General features: G+C 45.4%; 1 protein-coding gene across 1 annotated transcript in view; it reads right to left on the bottom strand.

Annotated features, from left to right (window-relative positions):
- Nucleotides 1-7,668: 7,668 nt before the first annotated feature.
- The window catches only part of NCALD (neurocalcin delta), a 52,216-nt gene continuing 41,531 nt past the window's right edge, over nt 7,669-18,353 (bottom strand). Inside the window, exons 2-4 of the mRNA XM_010577029.1 lie at nt 15,591-15,987; nt 8,542-8,647; nt 7,669-8,246 (exon numbers count right to left, since the gene is read on the bottom strand). Of these exons, the coding sequence (XP_010575331.1) occupies nt 8,149-8,246; nt 8,542-8,647; nt 15,591-15,968 (582 nt within the window). The 5' untranslated portion in view covers nt 15,969-15,987 and the 3' untranslated portion in view covers nt 7,669-8,148. The remainder of the gene's footprint in view (nt 8,247-8,541; nt 8,648-15,590; nt 15,988-18,353) is intronic.

Raw genomic sequence — 18,353 nt, 5'->3', positions numbered from 1 at the left:
GGAAGTTAATAGCAGGGGGAACGGTGCACGTGCTGGGGGGCACAAAACACATACACAACCCTCCACCAAATCCTCTGTCTCCTCCGATGGCCTGATCATCTACTTCCATTTTGCCGGGCAGGTTTAACACATTGCTCTGCGGGTACATGCTCCCAAATCATGCAAGCACAGGGCCAAATCCCGAGAGCTGCTCTCAGCCTTCCTGAAGGCAGCTCACCTCTAGATGTCCTTTCCGTGGGCCTTGCCTGGGCTGAGAACTGGCTGGAGACTCAGAATATCACCAGATGAGCTTACAACAGAAGCGGGGGGGGAAATTAACACATCACGATAGCTACGGGCAACTACACGCAGGACACTAGCAATTCTAGACAGCCATAAGAAAAATATGTGGACCAAATGCATTTAATTCATAGTCGTCTCTCTCCTTTCTGAGTTGTAAAAGTCTTCCTTAGGATATGTAGGTTTGCTTACAAAGCATTCATCTAGAGAGGTATCCAATTTTGCCAAGACGCAGGATATGCTGAACTCCATGCTGCTGCAGTTAGTCTGCCCATGGTAGCTTATTTAAAGTTAGATTTAGTATCTCTACTCTACACTGCAACGTAGAAACAGCCTGAGGGAACAGAGATAAGAAAGCTCTCTCTGTGGAATGGTCATGGACTTAACAGGAACTGGACACTTGGATCTATTCAGCTTTTCGCCATGGTTTATCTCAATTTATTAGTCGCTACAGCATCAAAAATACCTGCTCAAATTTACACAAACAAATGTATAATTATTTACTTTTGCATCCATTGCGTCATTCATTCGGTGATACTTAAAAATCCAAAGGTATCAAGTACTTCTGTCAGAAGAGGCCAATATTGGTCACCTCGTGTTCAAGAGCGAAATAGAACTGAATACACAAATATTAACTACAAGACTGCTTGGATGGAATTGAAGTGAGCAAGTGGAAGAGATAAGCATATTGAAATATGTCTCAATCTGTCTCCTTGCAGGAAATGTACAGACAAAAATAATCCCTAACGTAATTAAGCACTTCGTTTTTGCTAGGCACAGTGAGCCCACCTCGCTAGTCATTGCTCCGGCAGCTCTGCTCTTGGAATCATTGGGACTTTTGCTAGCATATGAGCTAAACGACTGGCAGGGTTGAATCGAAGGGGATCCAAAATAAATAAATAAATTACAAGAAAACTAAAACACAAATAAGGAAATTAAACACAAAATACCAGAGAAACATGATCTTGTAGAGCATTCATATGACTAACGCAGGGCACAATATCTTTAGTAAGCTTCCTTAGATTCTTATCAGATTGAAACTCTGGTTTTGTTTTTTCTTTTTCTCCCAGATACTAATAAAAACTGTTTGGTTGCCCTGGAAATGGGAATAAGCTAATTACAGGAAATAAAAAGGTGGTGGTGGCAAGGAACTGCAAGTTCTCCCCCAAACAACTGCATAGGACCCATTAATCTTCCCTCTGAGCGCAGCCAATTAACAGCACAAATGAAGCTTAGAATTTAAGAGGATTTTCTCAGGTGGGTTTACTAATCACCATCATCCAGTTCGGTGGGGGAACATGAGGCCAACCCTGAATACCGCTGAAACCCCTGTCCCCAGGGAGGAGAAAACCAGAGGTCACATCCTCAACATGTGTTTTTGACAGATGGGAGGAAGAGTTTCCACCTGACATTCCTGCGCCAAAATTATGTCTTGGTCCACAGCACCTGGGCAGTCCAGGAAGCATCGGGGCACCGCACACTGAATGGTGACACACAGGAAGATGCTGCTCCTGCCTGGAAGAAATCAGCTCTCTGTGGAATAAACCATGGGAGCGGAGAGCGAGCACCGGTCAGGTTCAGTCTGCAGTGCATCAACAAACACAGACACGATAATGAAAACCACATTGTTCCAGAGGTTCAGTGTGTTCTTGAAATGTTTAATACTGCCATTACTTAATAATAGGAAATAAATAGTGTGGTTGGCAAGGTACACACAGGAAAGCCGAAAGGCTGGGAACCAAATCAGAAGCTGTTTCATCTAAATGCATCAAGCCTGGCTCCTCCAGATGTCAAGGGCTGGTGTTTGTTATTCGTTCACACAGAGAGTAGGGATGGCAACTGGGAGGTGGGCGCAAAGTATCGGAGAGCTGGACACCCTGACCGCCTGCCCTGAGAAGGTGAGAACATCTTTGGTGTGAGGTCAGGGCAAGAGGGGAAGATCTAAGACGTGTCTTGGCTGCACAGTAAGTGAACACTACAGAGAGGGTGGCCGTCATGTGCTTCGAGATCTGGGAAGCACTCAGCAGGCTGAATAAGCTCAGTTGACCACCTCTGTGGCAGGACCCAGAGCGCCCAGCCTCAGCACACAGTGACGTAGGGATGAAGCAGCCCAGGAGGTCCCAGGGACGAGGCTAGTCCAGAGGAGCTATTCTGTGCTGACTATCGCCAAGTCCCTGATCAGACCCTGATCTAAAGGCAGTTTTTCATTTCCCTAGTCTTTTCACATTGTTCACTGCAACCCAAGCTCTTTTTTTACCTTGTTTATTGTGCATTAGCCAGCATTTTACACGTGATAGCTTAATCCCAACTATACGTATTAAAATAACACTACCAGTTGGAGCAATGAGGAAATCAAATCTGTACATTGCAAGAAGCCCCTCATATCTGGCCTTTCCAGCTGTTACTTGTTAAGATATGGAGAGTGTATCTGAAAAGCTTGATATCTTATCCTGCGAAAATCCCCACCCCTGAAACAACTTCTCAGTATGGATGATTTGAAAGCAACAGCAGCAAAAGCCAGGCTGGAATAAGGGGTGCTGCTAAATGAGACACCCATGATAGCCAGGGGTAGTTTCTGCAAGAGACGAAGAGATTGACTTTGCATTCGACCGACCGTTCTACTGCTCTGAATGCCGGAGGCACCTAACGGCTTCTGCAGCTCCACAACAGCGGTCCCAATTTCTAGTGTCACTGCTTTCCATGCCAATTTACAAACCCCGCTGCTTTTCCCCTCTGTGTACTTAAAACACAGCTGCTGTTCTCACCTTCCCCAGCCTGCAAAATGGCACCTGGGCTTTGAGACTCAAACAGAGCTTTCCCTTCTTTTCTACCACGACCGGGAAGAAAGGTCCTGCAGGCAGCGTTTTGCCCTCAGTTACACTTGGGAAATGCCTTATGCTCCTCCTGGGACCTGTTTGCTGAACTCCCAACTGGGTCATGGCAAACAGCTCTGTTGCTTATATGTAAGAAAGAGCAGAGTTATTCTACCCCTGCAGCTGCCTGTTCATGCTGAAGGTATTTAAAAGTGTATTTTCTCAGTGCCTCTGACTGAATATGCAGCAGACATTGCTGCTCAGCTAGAAGGTACCATTTCGGGTCTAGCCCTATCTCAGAGCACATCACACCACGAGTCTGACATATCGCTGCTTTGCATCTTATCTGCCTACTGCACAGTCAATGGAAAACTCCACATGCAGCTCTGAGCGTTGCTCGGCTGTCTGACGCTTGCCAAGTTTCTCTGCATTTCTAAGCACAAGTTCTGCCCACGATACCAAGGAAACCAACTTCCCCCACTTTAAGACTCCTACGTGAGATCCCACCCAGTAAGACACAGAGCAAAGAATGCATCCAAATGCTTGTGCAAAGGGCAGGTGAAATGTTCTTCTCCACCAGTCTTGCACCAGTTCCCTGACATCTAACTCCTGGGCCCAAGGACTGCCTCGCCAGGAAACCAAGGGAGCACCATGAGAAAGGCAAAAGGAGGTGCTGGCGTAGCGGGTGTTCCGGAGAGCTTGTCCAGCCCTCCCCTCTGCTTGTTTAACTTGGTGCTTGTATGCTAGGCTTCAAAAGGAAACTCTTTTGAAGGATGCCTCCTTTACCCTGACTGCACTGTTTTGCTATCATGTTGCATCTTCACCAGTGTTGCTGAAAAAAAAGGGAGTTTTAAAAGAAGGGAGACAGCTGAGCTCAGGGTGTTTGCTCTGAGGCAGGAGATTCCCTCCCCACCGCCACGTGTCCCCAGGGACCTGCCAGTTGTCACCGTGTTCCCCAGTTCACATGTACTGAGAGACATACGGCTGCGGCCACATTCTCATCTTGGCTTAGTCGGCGGATTAGGGCTCAACATCAAGTTACTACAGTTCACCAAGTTTCCATGAGTCAGCTGAGACGAGGTTTCTGCCCATGTGTGCGCTTCCAGCCCACAGCAAATGCAAGGTAATGCGACTTAGCCTGGTCTGCAGTGAAAGAAAATTAAGCTAAGCCGTATTATTGCACATTTGCCATCAGTGAAGAGACCACATGCTGAAAAGTCCCTGAAAAGACTCATCCCCTGGGGGAAGTTATTAAACCATGGGGACTTGGTCATGTGTGACCACTTCTTGTGCTGCACATAGACCTCGTCCAGCTACAGAAGTTACACACTTCTGGCTTACTCTTTTACGCAGCAGTGCCTAGAAAATGTGGAGGTCATGCTTTATAACAGAGAACAACAAAGGGCAAAGTGCCCCAACAATAAGATAAAAATCCTACAAGCTCCTAAGAACAGCAAGAGGAACAGCACAGCTCCATGTACCTCAGGAACATCCACTGCTGTGAACTCACAGGGCTTCAAATAGTGTTGAAACACAGATCTTTCTTCAGTCCCTCTCAAACCATAAGTGCTCACAAAAACAGATGCATGCTGGTTTTACAAGGGTTGTGTTCCCCTTTTCCTTCCCAAAGCACCCTAAAACAAAGACAGGCTGCTGCAGATCGCACGAGCCGTAGTCCTCACTTCACGTCTTCTGGCCCAGATTTTGGCAAGCTGACTGGGAATGCCCGATAAACGGGACTGGCATTTTCCATGGATTCAGTCTACATGCGGGATGTACTCATTAATTCATTTGACAACACGTGAGTGAAGGTGACCTCTTTCACACGCAACTAATATTGGAGAATGCATCTACAAAATTGAGAGGTGATGTGAAATAGTATGTGCTGTCTGCCATCCTTCCTGTATGAAAATATTGCTAATTGATCACTTGAAGTGTCTGACTTGCTGTGCTATTTCATACAGGATAGGTCATTTTGTCTTCAAGAGGTTTATGAAGGCAATTATGGTTGCAAATGCGAATGGCAGCAAAGCAGAAAATTCCAATCTGAGGTGCAGCGCACCACTGCTCTCCTGCTGATCTGGGGTCTGTGGATGCTCCTATCACAATTCCAGCTATGGATCACTTTTGAAGCACGTGCAGAGGCAAAGAAAGAAAAGGATAGTTAATAATTTAAAACAATACCAATCATCAGTGGTAGTCAGGTAAAAGAATAACCTTAGTTCACTCTGTAAATGTTTATACAATAGTCTTATCTCCAGCTACATCCTCTGCAGCTGTAGGCTAATTCTTACTCTTCCAGATTTTGTGAACTGTGGGAAGAATTACATCTCCGCTGGCCTGGGGTCATATCACAGGTTGCGTTTTCAAACATGTGTTGTGCAGTATTAGCACATGAAGCAAGTCTGGCCCCAAAGCCCCAAAACTACTGAGCAAAAACAAACTGAGAGACTAGGTTCTGGGCCAGAAACCTCTTATAAAACTAAAAAGAGATGGAATGCAGTTGCTTAAACAAGAGGCAACGCTTCAAAGCTTTCAGTCACATGCAACAGCTTTCACGACATTAAGAAGAAGATGGAACTGCAGAAGCTATCCAAGTTCACCTTCGGTAAACGCCAGCTTCTGTAGGCCTGGGCCGCCTTGGGTGTGGGTGCCTGCACCGAGGCGGTGGGTTGGCAGCTCGGCAGGGCTCCTCTAGCATCGCCTCGTCCTGCCCGCGCAGCCGTGGGGGTGGTGGAGCACCCAGGGAGCCGCTGGGGCAGCGGGATGGGTCCTGCCCGTCTGGCGGAGGGGGTTGACCAGTGCGTGTCCATGACCTCCCTGCAGCCATCCCCAGCAGCCTGGGTGGGCTCATCCTGCTGAAAAACAACCCGCCGAGCACTCGAGAGGGAGCATGGCTTTCAGGAGACGTGAGGTGACGGATACGGGAGAGAGGGCCAGAGCCTCTCCAGGTAAAGCAGAAAATTGCCTGGAAGAAGGTAGGCTCTCCTTTGAAGGGTTAGATTTGTGCACAGAATGTCTAACGAAGATTAGGGAGAAAGAGAGAGGGAACGTCTCCATCAACCAGAAGAATTGGTGCAAAATTTGCTAAAAGCGCTAGGTATTGAAATCCGTTTGTGTCTGTGGTTGGGCCTCTTTTGCTTTCTCCTTTTCCCCCACACATGTCTGCTTGGTATTTTGGTTACTATAATGGGCATATATCATCAACTGGATTTCTGTGATCTTTTGAGACAAAGGTGTGTGCCTGAAGACATTTATTGAGTGTAATTAGCCACTCATAATAATTTTAGTACAACTGATTAGCAATGTTATTATCAATTTATTTTTATTTTATTTTAATATGCTCTGCACTTCACACCTGGCAAAGCAAATGGTATGGAAAAATCAAGTCTAGGATTTTTTTCTCTCAGTTATTGTACCTGCTAGCTAGTGTTCAACAAAAATTTATTCATACTTGGCTACTTATTCATGACTTCTAATTAGTACTTAGCTAATCATCATCTGCAAAGCAGACTTATTTTACTTAGTTTATTTTAAATTAAGGCTACTGGGGATTAACATCTACAAGGTCACTTGACAAAACGCCAACCTTCCCTGTCAGACAAAGGTTACTCTAACGAGCTCATGAACTCCCAATGCTGTGCACTGCCTATATGGGTACCTCTCCAACAGGATCACAGAGCAGACTTTAGCTAATGACAGATTAATGCCAATTTAGTCAGCATAATGCCTCCTGTCACTAAAGCTTTTCCGTTGCAGCAGCGCTTGTAAAGTCCCTAAGAAATCCCATGTATGTGTACTAGCTTTGCATACAGCAAGTTTGACCAAAGGATAAAGTTTTGCAGCAGCAAACTTCAGAACTCCTGCATCTAGGCGAAAAGATAAACATTCAACATTTCTCTCAAGAGCTGATCTTTTTTTTTTGTTTTAATTTTTATATATATAAATATACCATAAAGCGTACCATTTCCTTGTTTCAGTACAGGTTTTTCGAACTTTACTAAAATAAATGAAATATAAATGCTACAATTTTATGTTTAAAACAAGTTTTGATGACAGCCTTCCCCTAAGAGCAGGCCCAGAAACTCCGTTAGCTATGTGGAGAGAGACAAAAACACCCCCAAAACTTGACACTATGCAAGAGCATTCAGAACAGCAGATGTGCCTCAGCTGGAGCTGCTTGCAGGTGTCCGTGAGTTTGTCACGTGAATGCTCACTCTCCTTAGTAGAAACTGCTTTATTACTAACCTGAAAATTTCACATTCAACATGTATCTATCTCCCCTAAATTCATTGTCAAGACCCAGTTTTCCATATCTGTGTCTGCCTTTGCTGATCCCAAACGGCAAGAGGTATCGTCAGTTGTGGATTTGGGGACCAGGATTGCAAATTGCTGAATTTTCAGATAAAGCTGTGTGAAATCAACCACTGTAAACCTAGTAAAAAATGTCGACCTTTGTTTTTTCCCTTCTCCTTCACAACCTGGAAAATGTTCACAGCATTGAAACAATGAGGCATAGGAGCAGGGGTATGGACGATACACCCTGCACACATTCTGCACTTTCGTACTTCTTCCGATCCTGTCATTGACCTTAACTGGTGCCTCCTGGACAGGAGAGGAGGTTCCAGGTAAATCCTACCCCACCCATCACAACCCCTTTGGTTCAACCTCTACTACACTTTCAGGTCCTGTGGGTGAATACTTAGCTACTAAAGCAGCAATCTAAAATCTCTCAGTGTGTCTTGCTGCCAAGGGTTTGTCACTGGTTTACTCCTTCTCAACACGTACTTTCTGAAACAGACGTGTTAAAACAAACAAAACAAAACAAAATCTTTAAAACAATGATAACACCACAATATCTGTTTAAAACAGTACTGCCCATGCTCTGGACAAATTGTTAAGAGCAATTCAGCATTCTTATAATTAATCCACAACAAAAGAAGCTATAAGATGCCACAAATGAAGGCATAATTGGCCATACAGAGGCAACACTACCATGAATGTTGTTTGGCAAGGAAAAAAAAAAGCAGATACATAATTGATCCAAAGAACGGGTTCAGAACTGCCCGGCGCTGCTGGGATCACACTGCAGGAGACGGACTATGGATGGATCGCTCTTGGCGCCTCGGATGAACTCTTCCAGAGAGAGCTTTCCTAGAAAAGAAACACGTTTGCTTAGTGCACCTGGTGGGTCGCAGCACACCTGCCAAGCCTCTGGACAAGCACAGTGGAAGGAAGCCAGGGGAGCCCAAGTAAAATCCCTGGGAAAGCAACCCTGCAAGGCAAAGCTCTGCCTGCTTGCACCCCGCTGGCTGTGGATGGTGGTGACTTTGCCTGGATGGCTGAAGGAGCAGTGGTGGGTTTGAAGGGTCGCCCCGTGTAAGCAGGACAGCCCAGCCACCCTGCACAGGGGAAAAGGCAGCCACCCCCATCTCTGGAGGGTGCCTACCATCACGGTTGGTGTCCATCTGGCGGAAGATCTTCTCTGTCCTCTTCTCTGGTGTCGACTCGTCTTCCGGCATCTTCATTACAGAAGAAACCATCTTATAGATTGCCTGTGTGGTATGACAGGAGCAAAGAGCTGGTAAGAAACACATTATCTTAATGGAATGATTATCTCCTGGTGACAGAAATAGGCGGAAAATAGCCCGGGGACATCGGCTGGGACCTGCTCTCTGGATGCTGAAGGGAGTCAGGTGGCACCCGTACATGCAGCTGCCCTCTTCAGTGGGATGCTCATTTATGAAGTGCTGTGTTTCCTTATTTAGTCATGGTCGAACACAATCTGGGTTTGGACTGAGGTTACATTTTTCCTTATCAAAACAGTCTTCAGATGGATTTATCACTTGTACAGCACGTTAGATACTGGCAACTCCCAGTGCCTGGGGGAACGGTAAGACCACTGGGGTCTTGCCCGGCACACCTCTGTGCTTTGGTCACCCAGGCTCCGTCCTCACCACCCCATCCCCTCACCCTGCCTTTGCTTCCCCCCATCTCCTTTCTCTCCCTCCTTGGTCAGCATCCTGCCCACGGGGAGGGCAGTGACTCACTCCCTGCATTTGCCATGTCTCACAGATAATGAAGACTTGACCAGCAAGGAGGTGGCCTTTCCCTTGGGGGTTGGTGTGTGTACACAGCTCCAGACCCCATTCACAATTTGTTCCACAGAGAGCAGATGTTCTGGTCCCACATGGCACTGGTGCCACCCATAGCTATTCTCTGCACAGAAAAATCCATTAGTCACGTATGGTGCTAGCTGCCCGTAAGAGAGAGGTAATGTTAATTTTAAAACAAGGATGAGTAGTTGTCTCTGAACTGGTTATCCAAATGTTGCCTGAAAGTATGAGCAGGCAGTACCAGTAAACAAGTGGTTTTTGTGTTAGATATCTTTACGGTGCCACACAGCTGGGAGAACAGCAGCAGCCAGACAGCTGTGGGCTGGTGGCCTCGGGGGAGCCTCCCGGCCATTTGGAGAGGCGGCACATCCCAGCCCAAGGCAGTGCTGCCCTGGTCTGACCAGCTCCTTCTGCTTCCCATTGCAGCTCGTTGGCCTCCGGCTGACAGGCGCTGCACTGGGCAGTCACTTTGCCCTACAGCCCTGGTCTGTAGATGTGGATCGCTTTCTTCCACAGATTCGAATTCTTGTGTGTCCCGTCCCCCCCCCCGCCAGCACGGTGTCTGCAGCGGTCAGTTGATAACTTAGTGCAGACATGATTGCTTTAGCTATTTGCTCTCTGTTTCCTCCTGTTCTGGGAGGGGGGGTCCTTGGCGCAAGCCCAAGATGGCTCGCTGGATCTCCCGTCTTCCCTTTTCCCATTCATGAAGGTACTCCGCTTAGCATGTTCCCACCATCTGGCCCAGGGTCCCAAGGGCCAGCTCCAGGAACGTAACAGCGAAGATTCACAAGCTGGAGGATGCCTTGAAGCAGCAGATATTTTACACTCAGATTAGGGAGCACCCGCTTCCTTGGCCATCTTGCTGGCTTCTCCTCTGCCAGCAGCTCACCTCTCACATCTCCTGGCCTTTAAATAACTTAAAGAGTTACACCCCGAGAAAGGCATTTGTCTGTTTAATTAATTATTCATCACTTACACTCAGTGCAATCAAACATCTGCTCCCTCAGTTACGTCACCAACAGCGTGGCTGTGGATTTCCCGGTCCGCTCTCCAGTAAGTCTCTAACACTGGCTATGGACCCCAGCAGGGGAACAGAGGAGAACATTCCAGCACGAACAGCAGCTGGCTGAATGGAAAAGCGGTGGGCACCCTTTTAATTGTCATCACCATCAACATCATCTTCATCATGATTTGGACTGTGGGAGTGCCCAAAGGCTCCCAAGGGAATTAGGGTGCCAGAGTATTGGGCAGAGCCCCAGTACAGGCAGGGATGCTGTCCACACAACTGTGACCATCTGATAACCAGGAGAATGGAAGAAAGGATGAACATGCAAGCACATGGACATAGGGATGAGGGAGCCGGGGGAAGGAGGCAATAGGGGAAGAAAAAAAAGGAGAGGGTGGACAGTAAGAATTTACTCCTTCCTCATCTTCATCAGCATGCAAGGCTCGCAGGGGTCAGAGCAGAGATGAGGCTTATAAATCTGCCAATGTTTAAGCATCTTAAGCTGTCTGGCTTTTGTCTGGGGTAGGAAGAGAGGTGGAGGGGTCATTCCCTCACTCTGGGTGAGAGGACGGCAAAGCAGAGAATCTGTATTGAAAGTATGGGAGGAATGCCCTGGACCGGGAGTGCAGGCGTGTTTACCCTGATCAAAGTAACCATAGTAAGAATATGCAGATTTTTAGGACAAAAAAAAAGCACTTCAGGATGACTTCATCCTACAGGGTCCTTTTCACAGAGGCGTGTGAAGGGAATAGCAGATGAGATATTCTAGGAAAGCCAGATGGGAATAACATAGTAAGCGTTCCTTTCATGCTGAAAATGGTTACTCTGGACAAATTCTTATGTCCTTACTCAGAAGTTCAGTGGGAAGTTTTCCCAAAGTAAAAGCTAGCTAAAGCTGATTAAGAATCTCGAGACTTGCCCCATATTAATTCAGTGCAGCTACACAGAGCTCTTTATTGTACGTTTGAAAGAGCAAGCTTTGAAAGGGAGCTGGTTTCATGCGATAATTACGTGGAGCTGGGCTGTACGAACCCTGGGCTGTGACCTGGGACCGAAAGGCTGCAGGTGCTCCACTCCACATGGAGTACGACTCCTCAGCCTCATAGCACTTGGGCTGAAAGCCACCAGTGGCATTCAGCAGGAGAAGGTTTGGTGGTGGTTATCTGTCAGCAGCCACCTGAGTCAGGGCAGCTTTTTCAGGTGGACTTCGGTCAAGAGGGCTCCTTACAGCTCTCCGGTGCCCCTGAATGCCATCAAGAAATTGTGCCTCCAGAGCCCTATGTGCATCACTGGAGTGAGCACAGGCTGCAGCTTCATCTGAACTGTCTGGTTCCCTGCTGAGTTCTCCCCTTTGATTTTCCACCCGCATGTAGATCAGCAGTGATGGGTGATTTAGGGCAAATCTCACCCCTGTGCCCATTTGCTCTGGTTTTGCTCCCAGTCGCTGGCTGCCACTGCTGCACTTGGGCCAGAAACCGTTGTGGGGGCTGCACTTCCCTGCTATACTTGGCAAAGTGTCAAAGAGCTCCTTACGATGATGGCAGCAATGACAGCACAAATTTTCAGTCAATCCTTTTTACCCTGTTGAAATTAATTTTGACAGCTAAAAGCCTCATGAAGTGAAGAGCTGGCCTGAAAAAAATTGCTTTCCTCTCAATCTTATAGGGATTTTTTGAGACTGTCTTTACTGAGAGCAATATCAGCTTCTGCTTCTTCCCATGTTAGCTTCTGTTTCTTCCTGGCTTACAAATAAACTAGCCCAGCAAGTGAAACCTGTGTGCTCTGTTTGTATTAAACTGAAACCGTTATTCTCGTCTCTCAGCTCAGTATTCTTAAGATGCCTTATGACTCCATATGGTGAAAAAATATATCCTTAGAACAAGGTTTCCATCTCTTATTTGAACTCTTAATTTAAGAGACTCTTACCAAGTATGTCCCGGTTCAGTAAGGGGAGCAAACACAAATCTTCTAGCTGATTTGCAGCTATTTTTTAGTGGTCTGGGCTATTTAGATTATAGGTAAACATATGGGAGACATGAAAAACATTTATAGAGCAGAGAATCTGAGTGGATCTGTGGTGAGGTCTGTGAAGAGGGCAGGCTATGAAATGCCATTCCACAGTGCTTTGTGGCATGCCTCGTAGGTGTAGCAGTACCCCATGGACCTTCTGTCATTGGCGTCTGCAGTCATCAGCCCACTGCTAAAGTCCTTCAAGTTATGTGATCCTCCAAACTGTGCAGAAAGCTCCATGTGGATGGCTCGCGTGTGTCTCTAAGCAGGGCTTTTTGAACGGTTGTCTAGGGGAAGCTCACTGGCAGCCACGGTGAGTCTGCGATAGGCTATGCGTACATGGTTAACAGCACTATGGTAAACGGAGCTTAAAGGAACGCAGGTGTTTTGCCCTCTAGCCCATTGCTTTGCAGAGAAAACAGGCTTCAGAAAGTGGTTATGGATCGTTCACGTTCATCTCCTTGACAGCTGGCCAGTTACTAGGGCTCTTGTGGGACATGAGCCATCCTAACCAGCAGCTCTGCTGTTTCAGTGCTGCTGCTGCTACCACTGTTAGCACAAGCACCTTCTTGCAATGTTGAGCAAGGGTGCAATGCCTGCATTGCCTGCAGTGGTGTTAGATTAGGCCAGAGCATGAGAAATGAAATGCAAGTAACCATTAGCATAACGGTGAAAATCACTACGGAGAGAGGACTTTCAAAGCACAAAGAGAAGCAGACTGAAAAAGAAGAAAAGCATGCCTTGCCCCTATCTTATTTAAGATACAGTAATCCCATGGTAATAGGGGCAGTATTTTCCTGTGAAACAAAGATTTTTAGATTGATGGTATTTCTTTTAGCATTCATTTTGACGTATTGTCTCATGCAAAAATCCCAATGAAAACATAATAAATCCTGCTATATCAATATGCAAATGTATGCCAGATAACGGACTTGTAATAGGTTCCTCTGAGACATATATCAGAGATATAACAGAGTTCTGTTTTTCACTATCAGAAAGATTGTGATGGCTGAGGGCCCCGAGGAACATATTTGATACAGATTCCTGTCTTTCCATATTAAGAAATAATCATCTTTCGCAAATGAAAGTGATAGTTGTTAGCTGTTTTTTTATAAGTCTAATCACTCTACATCAAAGGAACCTCTCAATAAAGCAAGAAAATGTGCTCATCTACTTCAGTTTCATATATCAGCTGAACACGCTTCCAGAGACTATGCAACAAATCCTACCCCACCGGGAGGAGCTATGGGTGACCAGTGGAATACAGGGAGATCGTTATGACCATAAAAAACTGGAAGAAGAGAACAGGGTGAGATCTACAAGCACGTTGCCTCATGGGAAGGTCCATCACAGATAGGGCAGCTTTCCTGACTGTAAAACCACTGATGGTCCATGGTGCGGAATTGACTGTTGCTCAGGCTTATTAGGCTGTTCACTTCCATAATAGATTTTTGTGCTGTCCCTCAAAATGTGGGGTAAGAGTAAATGAAAGAAAGCATCACTGAGTTGAGTTTCAAGTGCGGTCTGAAAGGAGGAGAGAGCCAAGCCTCGCAAGAAGTGTAGTGGGAGGGGTGGAGTGCCAGGCTGAGGGCCATACACAGGCAAAGTGTTGCTCTGGGTTGGATGTACACATTCACAAAATGTCACCCTACACTGATCCCTAAGCTGCAGTTTCATTTGACGATAGCATCACGGTTGTAAAGGACAATGCTACAATTTGGTACCAACACAACTGTGGAGAGGAGGCAAAGCAGTTCAGCCTCTAATCATGCTGGTGAGCAGGTCTGGGGTAACTGCAAAAAGCTGCAGGTTTTGCTGGTCCTCGCTTGGCCCGCTACAGAGAATCTAGCCACTGCTGTTTTCATTAAATTTGACACGAACGCATCTGTGGCATTGTTCTCCCTGTTTGTAAGTCTTCTGGCCTGGGAGGCTTTGTGCTGCCGTTCAGCACTGAGGGCTTCCTGGGCTACCTGACAGCAGCAAGGGGTCCTGCAGTCCCTGGGGCATCTCCTCCTCCCGAGGAGCAGGCACTTACTCGGGTTTGGCTCCTTGTGTTTGCTTTTACTTTGTTCTTTTGGGATTCTCTTTGTTTTCTCATGAGCAGAAATACAGCTAGAAAAACAATAATTGACAGCCTATTTACCCTACCCGGGGGAAAGGAAGATTTGTAAGGAACAGAGTATCTTCTAGTGCAAATATTCCATGGGGTTTGTCATGGCACAGAGACAGGGAGGTCTCTGCATCTGAATGCAGTCCTGCTCTTTAACTCAGACACAGGAACACAAACCAGAACAAGTGAAAGGCGACGCAACAACCCTACATTTGCAGGTGAGCTTTGTGTCTGGTCTTGCTGAAGCAGTGCAAGTGCTGGTGTTAAGCTACTGTTCAGAGGACATGAGAAGAGCCCTGGTAGAAAGACAAGGGCACCACATCTTAGGCTGACTCCGTACATGCAGTTTGCCATCGCAGCCTGTAATTTGTGTGCATTCCTTTCCCTCGATTTCCAGCACAAATATAAGTCTGAATAACACAGGACATAGTTAGCACTCCAAAATTTCCAAGGAAAGAAAGGATCTTGATAACAGGCTTTTTTTTTTTTTTTTTAAACAGCGCTGCATTATACAGATTCAAGCTGTGTAAATATACTACCATATCAAAAATGTTTTAAAGCTTTCAGTAGAGTGATGTGCCTCAAGGGTAAAAACATGTTAGAGGAAGCCAAAGTGAGGTGGGACTCCTACTAACACCACAAAAAAATGCATTCAAAGAAGCTGTGTATGGAATCGTCATCTACCCAGGTAAGGTTTATCTATACTGGTAACTTAATATGAAGACAGCTAGTATGATACTAAGTATGCAGACCTCACTGGAATTAGGCAGACAGACACCTTTCAAAATATGTGAGCTGGTTCTTCGTAACAGCATGATTTCAAAGTAGATTTGTTTCTTATTGTGGAGGGACCCTGCCTTCCTTAAAAGTACACTCCCTGGTTGATCTAAGATACCTACTTGGTCCAACTGTAATTAATTGTAATTAATTGAGAGTGATTTCCCAAAGGACAGAATCACATTTATCAGCAGGTTAGTTGCTGTGCTCCAGGCCAAAAGAACTCCTGAGGGAGAACTTCCCACACAGCATGTTGCTCAGGAAAAGCTTGCAATGGATACAAAATGCTGTAGTTTGAATTGTGACATGATCTTTGCCAGATGAAATAACATTTTATATTCAAACAGTTATACAAAGAACCAAGATCATAAACCCCCCAATGCTGCCAGTTTTTCATTTGGTGTCTCACTGCAACATTGCTTCATAATTTGCTTGGAAGGAGGGAGGGAGGCCAAGGGGTGCCTCTGAGCAGCACATACCTGCACAATTTCCAGCATCTCTGACTTACTGATGTAGCCGTTCCCATCGAGGTCGTACATGCTGAATGCCCACTTCAGCTTTTGCTCCAGTTTACCTCTTGATGTTACGCTCAAGGCTATGATGAATTCTCTGAAATCTATTGTTCCGTCTCCATTGGCATCAAAAGTGCGGAATACATGTTCCGCAAACTTTGAAGCGTCCCCATAAGGGAAAAAGTTCCCATATATTTTTTTAAACTCCTCCATAGATAAATGTCCACTTGGACAGTCTCTCAAGAAGCCTTTGTACCACTCCTGGATCTCGTGTTCTGTAAAGTCTGTACTTTCTAGCAAATCTTGCATGACTTCAGGGCGTAGTTTGCTATTTTGCTTTCCCATATTGGTGTCAAAGTATTACCTGCAGAGGAAAAACAAACACATATAAATTATTATTACTATTATTAATAACTATTAGCTTGGAGGCTGTAGAAGAACAGTATGCTGGATTCTGAGTTTTCTGATGATAGTTCACTCCTGGGAATCAGCTGAAACTTCGGGCACCATCCTCTACTACAAGTATACTCTGAAAAAATTCATAAGCCTAATCTACATGTTGATTACACTGTCTTTTCAGAGTCTGGAGAACTGTAATTACGTTGAATTTACTGTCATCCTTCTTTGCCTTTGAAATCATGAAGTAAGCAATGTGTTGCAAGGTTTAGCTGACTGGTAGCTGTGTGTTGCAGCACACCCTCCATCCCAGTCATCCAACTGTCTCAAGGACCCTGATCTGAATGAGATATACATTTTTTTGTGTCTCTGGTGGAAGCCAGGTTGCTACAAAAGGCTATGTTCACTTGGTCTTGCTCCAAAATGGGATCAAGGTGCATCTGCAGTGTACACTGAAACCAGGAGCTCCAAAGCCCTTCTAGATATATCTTTATAGCCAGAATCAAACAAGAAGTTGCATCTCCTGTTTGTCATGGACCAATTGCCATTTTAGTTCAAAATGCAGATAAAATCTGAGAAGATTTTATCAATGGTGGATTCCCCCACCCCAAACTATTACTGTGTTTTTTACTTCTCCTTGTAGCCAGAAATTGGATCTATTACTAATAGTAATCTGGATCATCACAGCTTTTTGAAAAAAAAATCTCTTTAAAAAAAAACAAAAGGAGAAAAAAAAGTACCCAGACAACAAAATTGGAAATTTGTTTCCCTTAAATTAACCATTATGAAATATTATTGGATACAGCTTCTGTTAAATCACCTTAATCATATTTTATTTAAGGCACATTGCTACATATCACATTGTACAGCAGATTTACTAATGACTGATGCCCTTTGGGTTTTAAGTTTTGGAGCCTGAGTGTGTTGGCTCTAAAAGGCAACATCATCAGTTTTACTGGAAGCTTAGCATTGTACCTGAATTCTGGGAAGCTATTCTCTAGCAACAGAAACCTGCCTGAGAATTTGTCATGCAAATGAAAGTCACAACTAAAATGTGATGCATGGACAACTTAAGCAGAATTGCAAAATAATTTATACAAGACTTCCACAATGTTGTCAGAATGGATTCTCTGGGCCACAGAGATGGATTAATGAACAATGTCTGGAGTGGCTAATGAGCATTCCATAAAATGTCCTTTCTAGACCAAGGTAATACTTTTAAAAAATGAAGAATAATACAGTATCATCACATGTCAGAAGCAGCTAGTGAGAAATGTACACCATTTGAAGCTAATCTACTGCCTCTTCTATTTGGCACTAGGAAGAAGAAATCGAGGCTCTCCTGGGTTGATTTTAATTGTTTCCTGTGGTGAGAAGCTCCCCTTCTCCCCAAGGTAAATTTGAACTCCCCAAGGCATCTAGAGGACTGACTCCTTAATCTCCTGTGTTCTTGGACCAGAATGACTAAAAAGCTTTATTTCTCACGAGTAAAATGGTGGGATCCATCCTAGATCTAGCTGTGTCTCCATAGGATCCACTGATGGCTGTCTGGTAATTAGATGTCTAGCCTAAACTCATTGTCTACACAGTTGATGGAGAATAGGCTCCCCTGTTCACAGAGAGGAGGCTGAAAGGGGTGAGGAGTCCTGTCTGATGGGATACTCTCCATCTCCTGACCATTTCAGGGGCCTGAGTGACTGCCTTGATCCAAATGATGTCTTTTCCCCCAAAATCTCTCCAAAACACTTGGAAAGTGGAAGATGCCACCTCAAAGGTAATTTCTTCTATTGCCTTTCCTCCTTTCATCCTAATCAAAACCCACTGTACACTTTTTAAGTAATCTAGGCTCTTAATACCCTGGAAATAGCAAAAAAGCCCCTGCTTTATAGGCGCAGTCCAACAGCTGCCGAGGCAGCTGATGGTTGCATTGCCTTCAGCGGGTGTTGGATGGGGTCCATAATAAACAACCTGGGAATTAGCTGAGTGAACGGATTACGTTAGGGCAGCCAGACAGGTTTATGTCAGGCAAAACAACAGGAGCAGGGGCTGCCAGCAGGATGGAAGAGCAACTGGACAAGTGAAGTGGCCAGGCTTAGTTTAGAGCAGCACCAGTTCAATAAAGAACAAACCAGTAAAATCCCCAAAGAAGGTAGCAACTACCCATACCCACGGTCGGCAGCTATTCCGCAGCCCCAGGGGCTGCACACTTTGCAGACCGTTAGAGTAGAAAGGGAATATCTCTGACTAATGTGCAAGCCAGCTGCAGTAGGAGTGAGCTGGCATTAGTGATATAATCCCTTGCTGCTTTTTAATATCTCAAACATTTGAAAATGC

Source organism: Haliaeetus leucocephalus, unplaced genomic scaffold (genome assembly GCF_000737465.1).
Source record: "Haliaeetus leucocephalus isolate CR32 unplaced genomic scaffold, Haliaeetus_leucocephalus-4.0 Scaffold555, whole genome shotgun sequence".
Taxonomy (NCBI): Eukaryota; Metazoa; Chordata; class Aves; order Accipitriformes; family Accipitridae; genus Haliaeetus; species Haliaeetus leucocephalus.
The sequence above is the reverse complement of the archived record's forward strand: the minus strand, read 5'-3'. Positions and strand labels throughout refer to the sequence as shown.